This window comes from Urocampus carinirostris, chromosome 20 (assembly GCF_059441175.1).
Source record: "Urocampus carinirostris isolate Australia breed hairy pipefish chromosome 20, RoL_Ucar_1.0, whole genome shotgun sequence".
NCBI classification, from domain to species: Eukaryota; Metazoa; Chordata; class Actinopteri; order Syngnathiformes; family Syngnathidae; genus Urocampus; species Urocampus carinirostris.
The window spans coordinates 27433590-27451947 of NC_142368.1; the positions used below are offsets into that span (position 1 = coordinate 27433590).

General features: G+C 41.0%; 1 protein-coding gene across 3 annotated transcripts in view; it reads right to left on the reverse strand.

Moving 5' to 3' along the window:
* Nucleotides 1-18358, reverse strand: part of mideasa (mitotic deacetylase associated SANT domain protein a) — a 49386-nt gene that overhangs the window by 11568 nt on the left and 19460 nt on the right. For all 3 annotated transcript variants that reach the window (XM_088324940.1, XM_088324941.1, XM_088324939.1), the window contains exons 4-12: nt 13501-13843; nt 10764-10830; nt 10560-10696; nt 10373-10476; nt 8892-8967; nt 8739-8827; nt 8528-8671; nt 4385-4501; nt 4150-4310 (exon numbers count right to left, since the gene is read on the reverse strand). In XM_088324940.1, coding sequence (XP_088181066.1) covers nt 4150-4310; nt 4385-4501; nt 8528-8671; nt 8739-8827; nt 8892-8967; nt 10373-10476; nt 10560-10696; nt 10764-10830; nt 13501-13843 — 1238 coding nt within the window. The remainder of the gene's footprint in view (nt 1-4149; nt 4311-4384; nt 4502-8527; nt 8672-8738; nt 8828-8891; nt 8968-10372; nt 10477-10559; nt 10697-10763; nt 10831-13500; nt 13844-18358) is intronic.

Consider the following 18358-nt stretch of genomic DNA (forward strand, 5'->3'; position numbering starts at 1 on the left):
GATATATTAATAATATTTAAAACTGATGGTCCTAAGATCCCAAACAGATCCTTCACCAGTGAAGCTGGAAACGGATCGAGCAGGCATGTAGTTTGTTTGGCCTTACTGACCATCAGTGTTAGATTATCAAGGGACAAAAAAAAACTAGAGAATGTTTCTGAACAACCGCCGACACGGTCCTTACTTAACACCTCCACATCTTTGAGATAGGAGGAGGATACAGAGCGTTCTTTTAAAATTTAATTCCTGATTAGTTTAATCTTTTTATTAAAAAATTCCATAATGTCGTTAGCAGAATAAGTACAACTATTTGGGTTAAGTTGTTGTCAGGTAAGTTTCGCCACTGTGTCAAAAAAAAATTTCAGATTATTCCTATGTTTAACAATAATCTTAGAGAAAAACGATGCTTTAGCTGAGGCAAGAGCTACTTTATATTTCAGCAAGCTGTCACACCAGGCCAGTCGGAAGACCTCCAGCTTAGTAGTGCTCCATTTTCGTTCAAGTTTTCTGCAACCTTGTTTGAGTAACCTGGTTTCTTCAGTAAACCAAGGTGCATTCTTATTAGGTCGAAAATTATGCCTTAGGGGCGCCACAGAATCAAGAACAGTAACAAAAGCAGTATTGAAGTTGTTTGTAAGTGAGTCAACAGACCCACTGTACGAAGGGAAGGCTGCAGTTACCGTAGGTTATAGTTCTTTTAAGGCTAATACCGTTTTAGGGCGGATATTGCGGCTACTAAAGCCTAAATTTTCCTAACAAGATAGTGATCAGACATGGCATTAGGATACGGTAACACTGTAACATTAGATGCTACTACGCCACGGGTCAGAACGAGATCTAGGGTGTTCCATTTTTATGAGTGGGCACATCAACTATTGGATTGAAACCAAATGTATCAATCAGTGACTTAAAAGCAATTGCAAGATGGGGAGTTTATGTGAACATTAAAATCACCCATTATTACAACATTGTCCGCATAAGTTACTAAGTCTGTTAACAGTTCCGAAAATTCATCCCAAAAAATTTGAGTATGGTCCAGGTGGGCGATACACAACAACTACATAAATTGGTGTTGACATTAAGGACCTCATAACAAGTGCTTCAAACGTTTTAAAAACAGTAGGGGTACCAGGAGTAAATTTAAACTTACCTTCCGATATAAGAGCAACACCTCCACCTTTTTTGCATGGTCGTGCCAAGTGCGAACTCACAAAGAAGGGGGAGAAGCCTCATTTAAACACTACAAACTCATTTGGTTTAAACCAGGACTCACAAAGGCCTATAAGGTTAAGATTGTGTTCATTAATAAGGTCATTGACAAGTAAAGCTTTGGAGGCTAGTGATCCAATATTCAGAAGGCCAAGCTTCAGCACTGTGGACTGAGCTGAAACCTTTCGCGAGTTTTGAACATTAATGGCGACCTTAGTGGTAACCTCCACAGGATTATACTGCCGGTCCCGGGTCTTGTGCCTTGTATGACGGCAGTTGCGGCCCGAATTCCATACCACAGGAATATTGTTGACAGGTGGAGTAGCAGGATGACTATTGGTAGAAAATAATGTTATTTCTTCTCCCTCCTCACCTAAAAGGGAGAAACAGAGGTAAGAAGCACAGAAGAAGATGCTATAGAAGGGTACAGATCAGGGTGTATGGTGCAGTCAATAGAAAGCTCTAAACAACAAAAACTATGTGAATTGCATGAATCTAGCACAGCGCTAGTTAGCTCTAGCGTTACAGACTCCACACCCCTGGTTACAGGTTCACTTATCACCTGTGACATGGCCTGCACTAGTGTACCCTGTCATGGAAGGCTTAAACAGTAATGTATATTTTTAGAAAGAGTGAGAGCACCTTCCCAGTTAGGGTGAAGGCCGTCTCACCTCAGTATGTCCGGTCGGCCCCAGAAAGCAGGCCAGTTATCCACAAACCTAAATCCCTGCTGACTGCAAAAACCTGCCAGCCACAGGTTTAGCGAGACTAGTCTGCTAAACCTCTCATTATTGCCTCTAGCAGGCAAGGGGCCAGAGACAATTACTCGATGCCGACTCATCCTTCTGGCGAGATTAAGGTCCTAGCAATACTTTTCTTTGTAATCTCAGATTGCCTCATTTTAGTATAATTAGAGCCAACGTGAATAACTATATCGGTGTAGCTAGCCCAGTCCAGAGGCGTGTTCAGGAGAGTGAGTGATTGCTATCGCGAGCTATCGCGAGCTATCGCTAGCTTCTGAACGGCCAGTGATTATTGAGCGCTCGCGTGCCCGAGTAATCACGGGAGAAAGACCGCTTACTTTGATTTCCAACATGGCGTCGACAGTGCAGAAGATTGAGGATCTCGCCCTGACGAGTGCTGTTGGCGATGTAATATATCGTCTTACATTGCCTGGTAATGTTTGTGAATAATGCAAGACAGGTATGACCCTTCCACTGCGTTTAGGATAACCTTAACTGTGTCAATATGCGAACTGTCACTCATATCAGCCAACTCGCTCAAAGCAAGCTGTAGAACGAAATCCATTGTACTGTCGTCGGCCATTTTGGATCAGTAAGGCAATCACAGTGAGCGATTACAAAACGTTCAGCAGTGCGCGGCAAGCGATTAACAAGAGACTACATGTCTGATCACTCTCCTGAACACGCCTCTGGTGTCTAGATTTGCATGTCAGCTCCCTCAAATTAGCCTCAATGTCGGGTGCTCTGGCCTCGGAAATACACATAACCGTGGCTGGGGTGCTAAGCTTTATGTTACGGGTGATGGGGTCACCTATAACTAGGGTGCGGGAGCCAGTAGACCGGGGTGGAGTGGGACTAGCTAGGGGGCTGAACTTGTTATGCGTCTGAATTGGCTCACCGCGATTAGCATGCCGTTTAGGGCTAGTGCTAACCGCACTAGCAGGTTCGCTACAACCCACGCTAGCAGTGGTGTTTGAGGCACCTAACATTTTCCGTTTAAACTGCTCTAGCTCACGGACACGTCCCTCTAGAAGGGCTACTTGCCTACAGAAGGGGGAGCAACCTTTACAGCAACCCATACTCACTTGTGAGCAGTCGGATGCCGAAAGAGCGTCTTAGCAGCCGTGCGAAGGGATGCCCTTCAACAGCGATCGGCAGCAGCTTCCGACTGTAAAACAACTGTGCGCGGCACTTACCTTGCGCCAATCGTCCGAGATACTTACCCGAAACTTTTCAACTGTTCGAGATAAAAAGTCTCAGTCCAGAATTCTGCTATAGTAGGAATCTGAATCAATCTCGTAGTCGCGACGACGTGAGCAACACAAAAACTCCCGCCACTCGATATGAGAACGATAACTAATGCCAGCTACCATTAATCACAAGGTAAGAAGAAATGAAAGGGCAATGTGAATCCACCAGAGCAGACATGGCCAGGGTTCATAAAGCTTTTTCATGGCCAAATTCAAGCACTTTTTAAGGACTTTTGGAGCAAATATGCCATTTTTCCAGCACCATTAAAAGAAATCCAGCGCAACAGAAGCCTAAACCTTAGTTTCAAACCCCAACTCTAGCCCAAACATTATTTCAGAACCCTAAAATTGGTTCAAAACCCTAACTTGCAGCCCAAACTGTAGACTACATCTTACCCTAGCTGTAACCCTAGCACTAACCAAACCGTGACCCTAGCTCTATAACTATTAAGGAACTCTACATTCGGTTAAGAACCCTAAGATGGCGCTCAAACTAGTTCCTAGCCCTAAACCCGTTGAAAATCGTAACCCGAGCTATCAACCCATTTTTAAACCCTACATTCAGCGTAGGACCTCAAAATGGAGCTCAAGCCCTAGTTTCTAGTTTCTAGTCCTACACCTAACTTTAGTTGCAAACCATAGTCTTAACCCTAAATTCAGTTTAATACCCTAAAAGTAGTCTAAACCTTAGTTTCTAACCATAGCTCCAATCCTATTTTGGAACCATAAAATAAGTTTAAAACCCTTATTTGAAGCCCAAACCCTAGCTCCTAACCCCAGCCCAACACCTAACATAAGAAACATGGCAACAATTTCATGCATTTACAAGCACTTCCCTTAAAATCAAAGCACCTTTCAAACTTTGAAAACACAGCATTAAAATTCAAGAATTTTCAAGGATTTCAAGCACTTGTACAAAAAAACCTTATCGGTTTGCTTGGTTGTACCTGCCGCACTTTTTGCACGGAAACACAGCGTCAGGCTCTTGTATGGGCTTAACCGCCACTTTGCTCTTCTTTGCCATTTCATTCCTTGGCCCGGGCATTGACGGCACATAAGCGGCATCCTTCACCACGTTCTCCGGCTCTTTTCCCCACACGGTGCCTGCCTGGAAAGATAATTTTCTTCTAACAAAAAAAAAAAAATCAAGATCACAAATGAAAAAAAATGAAAACCACTCACATAGTCATGAGCCTGCAGCGGGTGGGCCACCAAGGCTTGCAGATTGCTCTCCGGCTCAAACGGAAGCTCCTTTTTGTCGTCAGTGTTTATTTGGCTCGGTTTGGAAAGCTGAGAGGTCTTCAAAAATAGAATGAAAAACAACTGATTTACTGCCATTTGTGTCTATTGACTTAATTTTACTTTAACTGGGCTTGCTGTGAATTAAATAGGTTTCATTTTAGGTTTCAAAAAAAGCAGGTGATAAATTACACGTGACATAAAATTAAATGAATTTTTTTTTAAGGTTGTGTCCTCAACTTGAAATTTTGCTACTCTCTTGCCACCGTCTTCTGGCTTAACCCCTTGACGTTCCTGTAAAATTCGCCTAAAATCCCAATCCAAGATGTACCCAAAGTAAATGAAATGCTGTTATTGAACGGTCTGGAGAATATGGACGGTTCTGGTCTCTTTTGAACAGTAACAGTCTGAGGTTTTGTCCCAAACTGAAATAATCACTGCAAGTGCTAATAACAGCTCAGTGGTGTTGCGGGTAGGGCGCCCGCCCCGTGACTGGGAGGTTGCTTGTTCAAGCCTCCGCCGGGTCATACCCAAGACTTACAACATTGGTACCCATTGCCTCCCAGCTTGGCGCTCGGTATTAGGGGTTGGAATTGGGGGGGTTGGGTCACCTAATTACTCCCAACACATCAGTTGGGTTCAAATAGATCCATGAGAATCCCACTGCAAGAATGTGGTACCATTAAAACTGAAACTGAAACATTTAAAAATTAGAGTTGGAACCCACAGAAACCGAAGGTTTTTAATTCTTGCATGATTATTTAGTTGCGATCAAATGCCTGCATATGAGTGTAGATTGGGCATCTTAGCTTAAAACCTTACCTGGTACCTTGTCAAATTTGATCACAATCTGAAAAACTACACATTTTTCTAAAAGGTGTGTCACGGCATTTCTAAAAGTGGCTATTTGGAGATGACCATTTTACAGCACTAGAACCTTTGCAACTTTGTTTTTTACTTTGGCCAAATTTTAGACATTTGAAAGAGTTATTAATGTTTGACTTCTCCTTCCAGAAGTCAATCAATGATTCTGCACACTTCTGAAAACATTGGTACATAAAAATTAATCACGAGTGGCGTTACGCACATTTATTTTGGGGTCTTCTTTGAATACACAGTCAATATCTACATATCATATTTTTAGAATTTCATTGGCTAACCAATGTGTCAATCAACATTTGAATCGGTTGCTACTGGCTAAAGATATTCAGAACTCAAGGAAATTATATGTGTTTTATCAATACAGGACCTTCTGGCTAATGCGGGTTGGAGAGCGTGAGAAAAAGCCTTCTATTGGCCAAGAGTGGACTCAGTCAAAAGGTCACAGGCTAAAAGCCATATTGGAAATCATATTCCACCTCTGTTTACTTTCAAACCGGACTTATGAAGCAGAATGGATGGATTACAACAAGGATCTTTAAAAGATGCAGAAATACTATTAGGCGGATTTTTTTTAATCTGTCTGCATTACTATGTGTTTTGGCGTTAATATTTTACATGGTAGGATTCACTGGATGTTAGTAAATGTAACCACATCATGTCTGCTAAGATTTGTTTCATTTGCTGACTACCAGTGGATGTTATTGGTGAGCTATACTGAATTTATAGTTTTCAGGTAGAGACGCTTCCCAGTATACTTACGATGATCATTTGTAAGTTGAATTTGTTCGTAAATTGCTTCAGTGCTATATTTTATATGTTTAATGTTTATATAAGTATGTTTAAGGCTTGTATAAGAAACCTGTATTGTTTTGTACAAAAAAAGATTTCATAAAATAATATGCTCTATAAAGATAAATAGTTAAGTGTAACTTAAGGTAAGCTTCAACAGGTCCTCCTACGTGTTAGAAAGTGGCCAAAAAAAGCGATCCAACCATTTTCTCAACCGCATCAAGCTTTCCTTTTCCACTTTCATTTCATTACACTTTACACCAACCATATGGAATGGATGGAAGAGATATTAAACAATAAAAATGTCAATGTTGTTAGCGCTGCAGACAGTATAGATATAGCATAGACAGTATAAAATGTTTACGCACGAACTAGGAAGAGGAAGCAGATTTTTTTTTTCTTCGGGGTGGATGCTGGGTGACCTCTCACAGCTTCACAAGGCAGTAGCGGCAGAAAGAGCCACTACAGTAATGTCCAGTACTTGGAAAAAGGTGCAGACAATACAAAATCTAACTTACAGAAATGTCCGCATATTTTTCGACATCCCCCCAAAAAAAATGTTCGTATCGACCATTTTTCTTAAGTCCAATGGTCGTAAGTAGGGGAGCATCTGTATCTTGTTTCAGACAGATGGTAATGTTTCTGCGATGTGAATATTTTGAAAAGGTCATCACATCTTGAATCCCAAGAGTTTTAACTTTCCAATGATATACTGGACTGTCTCAGAAAATTAGAATATTGTGATAAAGTTCTTTATTTTCTGTAATGCAATTAAAAATCACAAATGTCATACATTCTGGATTCATTACACATCAACTGAACTATTTCAAGCCTTTTATTATTTTAATATTGCTGATTTTGGCTTACAGCTGAAAAAAACTCAAAAATCCTATCTCAAAATATTAGAATACTTCCTCAGACCAAGTAAAAAAAATAATTTTATAACAGCAAAACTAAATCAAACATTTGAAAATGTCCATTGATGCACTCAGTACTTGGTTGGGAATCCTTTTGCACGGATTACTGCATCAATCCGGCGTGGCATGGAGGCAATCAGCCTGTGGCATTGCTGAGGTGTTATTGATGCCCAGGATGCTTCGATAGCGGCCTTCAGCTCATTTGCATTTGTAGGTCTGGTGTCTTTCATCTTCTTCTTAACTATACCCCACAAATTCTCGATGGGGTTCAGGTCAGGGGAATTAGCAGGCCAATCAAGGACAGTGATGCCATGGTCAGTGCACCAGTTACTGGTGGTTTTGGCACTGTAGGCAGGTGCCAGATCATGCTGGAAAATGAAATCCTCATCTCCATAGAGCTTTTCAGCAGATGGAAGCATGTAGTGCTCTAAAATCTCTTGGTACACAGTTGCATTTACTCTGGACTTGATGAAACACAGTGGACCAACACCAGCAGCTGACATGGCTCCCCAAACCATTGCTGACTGTGGGAACTTCACACTGGATTTCAAGCAACTTGGATTTTGCTCCTCTCCAGCCTTTCTCCAGACTCTGGCGCCTTGACTTCCAAATGAAATGCAAAACTTGCTTTCGTCTGAAAAGAGGACTTTGGACCACTCTGCAACTGTCCAGTGCTTCTTCTCCATAGCCCAAGTCAGACGCTTCTTCCGTTGTCTTGAGTTCAGAAGTGGCTTGACCATGGGAATACGGCTATTGTAGCCCATTTCCCGGACACGTCTGTGAACTGTGGCTTTTGATACCTGGACTCCAGCTTCAGCCCACTGTCTTTGAAGCTCCCCCAAATTCTGGAAGCGGCTCTTCTTCACAATTTTGTTAAGGCTGCGGTCATCTCTCTTGGTTGTGCAGCGTTTCCGGCCACATTTTTCCCTTCCAACAGACTTTTTGTGGATATGCTTTGAAACTGCACTCTGTGAACAGCCTGCTCTTTGAGAAATTTCTTTTTGTGTCTTACCCTCCTGATGGAGGGTATCAATGATGGTCCTCTGGACAGCAGTCAGATCAGCAGTGATTTAGTTTACTGAACCAAGCTGAGTGTTTTTAAGGCTCAGGAAACCCTCGCAAGGTGTTTCGAGTTAATTAGATGATTCAGGTGATTAGTTGAATAGCCTACTTGTATACTTTTTCATGATATTCTAATATTTTGAGATAGGATTTTTGAGTTTTCTTAAGCTGTAAGCCAAATTCAGCAATATTAAAATAATAAAAGGCTTGAAATAGTTCAGTTGATGTGTAATGAATCCAGAATGTATGACATTTTTGTTTTTCTAATTGCATTACAGAAAATAAAGAACTTTATCACAATATTCTAATTTTCTGAGACAGTCCAGTATAGCTCGACGCAGTTCAGTAACTGGTGACATTGTACAGACACATATTTATTTCTCAAAAGGCGGGTCGTCAGATCGTTAAAGGGGTAAATATTAGAAGGTTTCAATACCTTAACGTCCACCACAGCTTCTCCGTGCTTGTCTACTGGCGAGTGTGAAGGTCCGTAGGTTAATATCCCGTTTCGGGCGATCTTCACCTGTTTTTTATACGTGTAGTAAAACTCGACACACTGAGCCACCGTTTTGGTCTGCACCTGAAACGGGGAAAACACTTTTCGGAGCCGTTTTTAGGCCAGGGAAAGCAGGTGTCTTGGGATGTACCAGTTTCTGCACTAGGATGAAGTCCTTGCTGTAGGCGGACATCCCTTTGTTGAAGTAATGCTTTTCTTCTGCGCTCCATCGGTCCGAGCCTAAGAGGAAAACTGAAAGATTTAATATCGTTGCTTTCTTTACAATCATGGAAATCTCTCTCACCTGAGTAGTGATAGTCAGCCAGGTGATGGCCTTGAGGAAAGATTGGCTCTTGGTGCAGTAAACTTTTGAGGGTCTCCTAGAGAAGTAAATGGATGAAACATGGTAGGAATTAACATTTTGAAGGAAGAAAGGTTCTGTTGTAAACATTTTTCAGGTGCATCTCAGTACTAGTACTGTTTTTTCAATTTCTAGTTTCGCATACAATGGCCGTAAGAGGGAAGTCACGACTCAAGTGCTCAGAGCTTCCAATACATTAGGGGTCTCCAACGTGGTCTCAGAGGGACAGTTGAGGTGTCAACGGACCTGTTCTAAAAAGAGCTCACCGGTGCTGGGTCAGTGATTTTTAACTATAATGTTTTTTATTGGCTGACCGAGTCAATTCAACCCTATTTTTAATAGCCAACATGGTAATAATCTAGTAATAACAGAGTAATAATGCGTTGTTTTTATAAATTCAAATAAATAAATTACAGTTCATGGGCTTCATGGACCAAAAAAAATCTATTAAGAGAATAGAATGAGAATCTATTTGTGTGTTAAACAAATTTATTTTTGCATCTTTTCATTCATTTATTTTAGTAGAAATACAACAAACAATCCAATTTATCAGTTTTAAAAAGCGAATGAGGAAAAAATGTGCAGTTTTTATCGCTAGCTATCTGGCTAACTTTTTAGCTTTGTAGCTGGCAATCTTTCTACCTTTTAACTATTTATTGCATGCTAACTAGCTAATATTTTATCTTTTGTTGCTAGTCATCAAAGTACATTTCGGCCACCTTTCTAACTTTTTTTAAGCTTCCTATCTGGCCGTTTAGTTGGCCTTCTACTCTTTTAGCTATCTATCTCCCTTTAAGTTTTTTGACCCGTTTACTTTTCTAGGTACTATGAAACTACTTTTTAGTTAGAGAGACATCTAGCAAAGTTCCCATTTTTAGAAATTTACATCAAAGTGGGTGCTCTAGGACTATTTATTAACAAAAAGTAGAACTTAGCTTGAAAAAAGTTGGAGACCTCTGCAATACATATATCAGCTTCCCTCTGGTGGCCACTTTTAAATAAAAATGTGTTTTGAATCAGCGAAATGTTCTCAATAAATATATTTTTTAGGGTGTGTAGAGGTGCTACTGAAAAAAACTCCCTATTCTTAGTAAGAGTTGACCATTGATAATGGATCGTGGCCACAACCAAAATGGCATGCCTCCCAAAACGGGTCTTTTACCAGTCCCCGCTTGTAGTAATAGGGGTTGGGAATAACGGACCACAGCGGCTCAAGTGCAGTTCATTTTAGATAGAAATAAAGGGGGGCCTGACGAGAGTGAGTTCAGCTGGCTCCACTCGCAGCAATGTGGATTAGGGATGATGGATCACACTTGCACGAGTGCAATTCATTTTAGGCAGAAATGACAGCAAAAATGTGTGTGTGTATTTGTTTTATTTATATTTTTCCTCGTTTTCCCCCCAAAGGGCCAGACTATACTCACAATAATATTTCCTTTGCTTTTATGTAAACAATGCAGCGCTAGCTCTTGGTTAGTTCCTCCTCCAGTGAGTGCACTGGAACAAGCCATGTTCATCAGATTCTCCACTAAAAACCAAAACACGAGGATGATGATTAGCGAGTGGGAACATAGTGACAAGTGGAGATTCAAAAGGGAATTTGCGACCAACCATTTTCCAGTTCTGTGTGTTTTAGATCCCTCAAAGGGAACCAAACCAGGTCGGCCCCGTCCTTGTCGAATTGAGCCAGGGGCCGGTGTCGCATTTCCGGGATTTCCGCTTGGTACTGTTGCCCGATGTTGATGCGCCTGAGCACAAATACAGGTGAGATACCGGCGCAGTGTCGAGGATATCAGATGTTGTGATGTAACTTACGGCTCGAGGCTGACAGGTGTGGCATCAGTGATCAAGGGAAGGACTGGTGGAGTGATGTCGGAACTTGCTGCAAATAAAGAGAAAAAAAAAAAAATATATATATATATATATATATCAATATACCAAGAAATTTAGTGCTACTCTACTCCCTACATCAGTCAAACATACGGCCCGCAGGCCGGATCTGGTCCTTTGGATGCATAAGCATATGTATATTCTTAATAATTAGAGTACTGTTGCTCTATGTGACATTAAATTAACTTTAGAGCTGCAAATATTGAAAATCATATTTCAGAGTGGGTAAAGAAAATTTTTGGATATTGAAAATTCTTTCATAGTAGCATTTGAAAGGGCTAATTTATTGTTAAAAGTGATTTGAACCTTAAATTAAAAAAAAAATTAAATTAAAATAAAAACAGACACAGAACCTGCGGTTACTGCAAGTGTCCAGCAGATGGGACTAAATCACCATGGATAACCGAGGCACAATCAAAATCATCTATACAAAAATGAACACTTTCTCAAAGTTTTATCATTTCCCTCTGTAATTTGAGTGATGGAGCGTTTGGCCAATCAGAATTATCACAAAAAGTTTTAACGGCCCTAACCAATAAAAGCGACGCAAAGTTAACAAGTTGCACGTCAGACACCCAAATGTGAGTCTAGTGTGTGCATACAGGCGCCTACAGAAGAGAACGCTGTTTACTTCAGTTTAAAGAATGTGTTTAATACGACTCAATGGGTTGTTATTCTTCAAAAGATTTAAAAACAAAAAAAAGTTGTAATATTCCAGGTATACCTCATAAACCATGTTCATGACGTGATGCCATAATTATTATTTTTACGCCCCACTAAACTTAGACACTAATCATCAAAGAGTGTATGTATTGGTAGGTCATGCATCCAAAGGTTAAGTACTCAAAAAAAAAAAAAAAAACATAAAAATAAAAGTAGCACAGAAAATGCACTTCTTTTTAACATCAATTATTATAATTGCAATACTGGTCTGAAAAATCATTATCATTTCTAAGAGGATCTACAGAGCAGAAGTCAATGGACCGGGCATTTCTAAGAGGATCTACAGAGCAGAAGTCAATGAAAGGAGACCAAGAGGAAGGCCGCGATTGACATGGATGGTGTTATGAGTGCACTGCAGGAAAGAGGTCTAAATATAATGGAAGATAGAGCTTGTTGGTGATAGGAAGGAGTGGAGAGGTGTTGTGAAAGGATAGTGGGATTGTGGACGTGTTCTTAAGGATGGGATGGGCACCCGTATGATGCGGCAGGGGTAAACCAGTGAAAGCTGGGTGTTTGGGCAATTGGGTTGGCCATAGTCAAAAAAATTTTGTGTGTTTTTTTATTTTCTTTGTTATTGTATGTGTTTGTCTTGCTGTCGGTCACCCCTCTTGAGGGATATAACCAAGGTAGATAGATAAATAGATTTCTTTCCCAAAATCGTGCAGGCCCGGTTGTTACTGCGCTGTTAGTGTGTTATTGCCAGGCTAGCTATTGGAAAAAGACTAAGTCAGCAACTAAAAAAATCGTCTTACTAGGAAAAACAAAGTGAAGCATCCCTGGTGAGCCATTGTCAGAACAGATGCGTGGAGACCACAGCTGTCCTTAGGCACCCTGGTACACGTGGGCACCATGTTGAAGACCCCTGCACTATGTTATTACCAGGTTAATTATTCGTGGTAGGGCTAAATAAACTCAGTCAACCCCTGAGAAAATAATTTTACTAGAAAATCACAATGAGCTACTTTGGTTTGCGGGCACCTCAGCTGTCCTTAAGTGGCTTCCATGTGCTTGCGGGCACCACGTTGGAGACCCTTACCATAAAGTGATATAGTAACCTATGGAAATTTTGAAGAACCGTATAGTCTTTTGTCATTTATTTGTTTTATAATCAAGGCGTACTGGAATGTAAAACGCACGGAAGTAAAACTACCGTAAGAGTGATTGATCAGTCGAAAAACGTCCCTGACCAAAATCGCAAAACATTGCATGTAACAGAAATCGAACCCAGGTAGCGGGGTTGAGAAGGGTGGAACCTAACCACTAGACAAGTGATACATATAGTATACGAAAAGGCATTTGATTTGCCACACTATTTTTGGTTACAGTATCACAGATGATTGTTAGAGAGAACAGAAAGTCGTCCTGAAAGATATAGGTAAATGCAAAAAAGTACGACAAGGGAAAATAAAACCAGTGGATGTAATCTGTTGATGATTTGAACTTTGGCTTCGTTAAAATATTTCGGGAAAAAAATCTGTTTCCCCTATGCTATAACATTTCTTTATGGCACCATGAGTAAAAATAGAGAAACGAGATCAAATCGAATGCCTTTTTGAATGTCATCTGTATCATTGGTAGTCTGGTGGTTAAGCGTTCTTGCCGCTGCAACGCTGGTTCAATTTCCCATTGTGTACCATTATTTGCAAGTATGGTCTGCGGTGTATTTCGATTGATCAATGCACAAATATGGATAAATACAGAAAATGTTGAGTAGTAACACACACACGTATAAATACTGCATGCATTTCCAATTCAAGCCACCAGTGTTGTGCAGTCTTTACGGCGCATTGGGTTATAAGGTGCACTTTAAAATTTCTGGCCAAATTTGGGTTCATATATCCACCTTATAGTCCAGAAAAAAACTTTTGGGGGGCGCTGCCATTTGATTAAATATCTAAATGGATTCCCATTGCAGCACAAGACTGGAAAAGGAACTTACTGGAGCGCAAAAGGCTTCTGGTGGCCGTTTTGGGTGTGGCAAGCGGCGGAAGGATTTGGTTTCCGGCAGCAAAACTAGTGAGGAAGGTAGAGAAGTAGAGTCCAGATCCCTCTCGAACGGGAGACAGGATGGGGGGCGGTGTGTAAGGGGGCAAGGCCAGCGGGTTCTCCGGCAGGCGGACGGGCGAACGCAGGTTGCTCTGGTAGGCCGAGATGCTGGAGTAAACAGATGCTGGGATCAAGGTAGAAGGTCTGGGTGGAGGAATGATGAGTGGCCCGGGCCGAGGGCGCCGCTTTTGTTTGATTTTACACTTCCCGTCCACTCCTGGATCATTTTCTCCGTCCTTGATTGAAAAAGGAAAGAACAAACTTTATGATCAAAATTTTAAAGTCAAGTCATGTTTATTTGTGACGCCCTTAATCACAAGAAGTCTCAAAGGGCTGCACAGAATTGTCTTTATTGGCATTGATATCAACATCGTGAAACATTCTATGCACTCCAGGGTAAAACATGTAAAACCAACTCTCGGCAATAATGGGGGAAAAAAATGTTTTTTTTTTAGTTTGACTTTTTGTCTTGTATCGTGTTTTTCATTTCACTTTTCTGTTTCTTTAATGTTAATGTGCTTTTAGCACTCGTTTTCGGTGACACGACAGAACCCAGCAACATCTAGTGTAAAATAATTTACACTGTCCCTTCAACTTTCATATTAAGGCAGGGAGCCTCAAACTATCACCCCAGGCAGCAATTGGCCAGCGGGCCGTGAGTTTAAGACCGATGCCATAAATTATTTTTCAATCATGGAAACGCTGATTTCTTAACAGAGTAGATTTTTTTCACAAGGTTTAATTCGCACGCTTCTTCACAGTTACATAGTGGACAGCTTAAAATCATCCTTTTTACAACCGTGCTTGTTTTTTTTTTTTACTACATTCAGCCTGTGTACCAGGGTCTAGGTGTAATTATCTTGAAAACATTATAAATCAAAAGAAAAGAAATGCATAATAAAGCTGGGTTTGAAAGTTTCTGTTGTAAGGTAAGCTGAATGTACTCTGTCGCTAGTGGTGAAAAAATGCAAAGCCATTTAATAATGTGCTTTACATTGAGAAGCAAAAACGCGTCTTCACACTGTCACCAGACACCCAAGTACATCACACCATATATCAGTAGAAAGCTTAAACTCTTGGATTAAAAAATGGATCAAAATATGCTCACCATTTCCAGATATGCTAATTACAGAAACATCACGATCAGTCTGAGATAATGTCCCCAAAATTTTGAAGCCGGTATAACTCACCAAAAAGTGATCTAGTATTCCACTCATGAAACGATTTTTCACAAACATGGTCTCGTTACATTCACGACATTCCAGTAAATCCAACCTTGTAACCTTTTTTACTCAGACATGTTAATGGCGACAAAAAATACAGAAAAAAATAACGTATTTTCCGCACTATAAGGCGCACCGGGTTATAGGGCGCACCCCGAAAAAATAGTCAAGAAAATGCCAACCATTCCTTAGTTTCTATTTTCTTTTTTGCTCGCAACTTTACTGTGCATATGACAATAAACACTTGGAATTGAGTTTAATTTAAAAATACAGTCCATTCCATCCATTATCAGCACCGCTTATCACAGAAACATCGAGTTCAGTCTGAAACAAGATAAAGGGATAATATATAGCCGGAGTAGCTCACCGAAGTCGTTGTGTTCATAATAATGTGCAGCCAATGTCCTCTTATATCGGTGAGTGTAGTAAATCCAGGTGAATAAAATATTTACAAATACAGAAGAGTAGAAAATGCTTTCTGTATGCCGTCAACCACGTGCTATACACATTCATCTTTTTCGGCCAATTGCAGGCTTTGTTTTGCCGTTTGAGCCTATGCCAGCCTGTAAATGATAAAAAGGATCCGCCCCTTGACCTCCGAATAACTTTAGCCAATAGTGATCGATTCAACTGATGATTGACACATCTTTTTTGGCCAATTGCAGGCTTTGTTTTGCCGTTCAAGCCTATGCCAGCCTGTAAATGATAAAAAGAATCCGCCCCTTGACCTCCGAATAACTTTAGCCAATAGTGATCGATTCAGATGATGATTGACACATTGGTTAGCCAATGAAACGCCGGTAAATAAATCCCAGCATACACCGCGGACTACTTGGCGTTCGGGGGAAAATCTAGTCGGCGGCTGCAAGTTAGTTGGAAGACTTTGCGACTTAATGTTGATCCATAAATAAGGCGCACTGTATTATAAGGCGCATGGTCAGCTTTTGAAAAAAATAAAGGCTTTTAGGTGCGCCTTATAGTGCGGAAAATACGGTAAAACACCTAAAAGCATTCCTGCATCATTCGCCCCATGATTAAACAGACTCGTAAGATTTTTAATATGGCTGTAAAGTTTTTTTTCACATTCCTTAGCCTGCGATAGCCTAGGAAGGCTTGTATTGAGAAAACAGACATTACCTAATTTGGCTTAAAAAATCTTCAGCCAATAGTGAACTGGTTGCCAGCCAATCGCAGGGCACACAGTGACGGACAACTCACTCGCTCAGTCACACCTAGGGACAATTTGGACCGGCCGATTCACCTGAAATGCATGTCTTTGGAATGTGGGAGGAAACCGGAGTGCCCGGAGGAAACCCACGCAAGCACGGGGAGAACATACAAACTCCGCACAGTAAGGCCGGTAGCTGGATTTGAACCCACGCAGGAGGTTCCCACGACCTCAGAACTGTGCCGCACACGCGCTAACCACTGCGCTAACCACTGCGCCGTCATATCTTTGGTTCTAAATAAGTGATCAGTGCTACTGCTAAAATCATAAATTCTAATAGCATGCAGACATGAAATTAGCATTAGCAGGAGTGATAGTTCTCCAATTAACGGATATTCATAAGTTCCAAACGATGTACGAAGTACAACGAGAATGCACCATGTTGTGGCATCCCTAACTATACCTACAACTTGCTAACACCATCTCAGTTCATTTATTTATAAAGTAAAACATAAATGAACAACAAACATTAAGCTCAATTCATATATATTTTTGGTTTTAAAAAGATAGCCAGTGCTGATGCTTAGAACAGAAAATCTGTTTAGCATGGTGACACGTTGGGGTGGTATTTGTACATTTTAGTAATTTACTGAAATTTAAAAAGTACTGTGAATGCAAGCGCCCATGCACTACTACAATCCCCTGTAAGTAAACACCCAATGTAAATATCTTCTGCTTTTACATGCCCACACTTTCTTGTGTAAATATTTTGTGTTCATATATATCCAAATTGGGCACCACGGCGGCGCAGTGATTTGCGCGTGTGCGGCACAGTTCCGAGGTCATGACATCGAACCTCCTGTACTCCCTGTGCTTGCGTGGGTTTCCTCCGGGCACTCCAGTTTCCTCCCACATTCCAAAGACATGCAGGTTAGGTTAAGTGACCGGTCCAAATTGTCCCTAGGTGTGAATGAGCGAGCGAATTGTCTGTCTCTGTGTGCCCTGCGACTGGCTGGCAACCAGTTCAGGGTCTCCCTTGCCCACTGCCCTAAGAAATCTGGGATGGGCTCCAACACCCCCGCGACCCTACTGAGGATAAGCGGTGCAGATAATGGATGGATGGATACATCCATATGGGTATGGGCAGCACGGCGGAGAAGTGGTTAGCACATGTGCGGCACAGTTCATGTCTTGGGAACCTCCTGCGTGGGTTCAAATCCAGCTCCAGACTTCCTGTGCGGAGTTTGTATGTTCTCCACGTGCTTGCGTGGGTTTCCTCCGGGCACTCCGGTTTCCTCCCACATTCCAAAAACATGCAAGTTAGGTGAAATGGCCGGTCCAAATTGTCCCTAGGTGTGAATGAGCGAGTGAGTTGTCTGTCCCTGTGTGCCCTGCGATTGGTTGGCAACCAGTTCAGGGTGTCCCCTGCCCAAGGATTGCTGGGATGGGCTCCAGCACCCCCGCGACCCTACTGAGGATAAGCGGTGTAGCTAATGAGATGAGATGAGATACATACATACATACACATATATATATATATACATACATACACATATATATATATATACATACATACACATATATATATATACATACATACACATATATATATATATACATACATGCACATATATATATATATATATATATACTACACACACACACACACATTATACATAATTTATATATAAATGTATAAAATATGTTTTGAAAGAGAAATCCTCAAGTCGTAGTAAAAATCAGATTGGCTCAACAGGGGTATTTTCTATCAAACCATACATTTTTACACACAAATGCAGTAGAAACACATACAGAAAGGTAAAATAGCAATAATTGCAGGTGCATAATCTTCTTGTAAAAAAAATCCGATTATTCTGCACCGTTATTTGGGAATTTGACGGATAGCGGTATCTGCATTTTTTTTTCATCCCAAGAGACGATTATTAAGTCTCATGCAACAGAGACTCTCATTCTCATCCTCCTACTCCACCCCTCGCCCTAGCTCCTTCTACCGATCATGCACCTTCTGATTGGATAAGCGACCCGGGCCGAGCCACTGAAACAGGAGAGAGCGGCAGCTCAGCTAACTTGTCCTGACATGTCTGTGTCCATGATAGAAAAGCGTGATTGAGATTAAGAGATAGTGTTAAAAATGTTGTTAACTTGTTTTAGAGAGGTATGTTCAGTTGGAGACTGATACATTAGCTCTTATCATATCATTAGTTTGCTTGTGATTGGGAGAGAGCATAAAAAGCACGCTAAACCTAAAGTGGAAGTGATTAGCACTTATAACACAGCTTTTCAATTTGCGAGGTCTGTTGAAATTTACATGACATTTTTTGTTTCAAGTCACACACGCA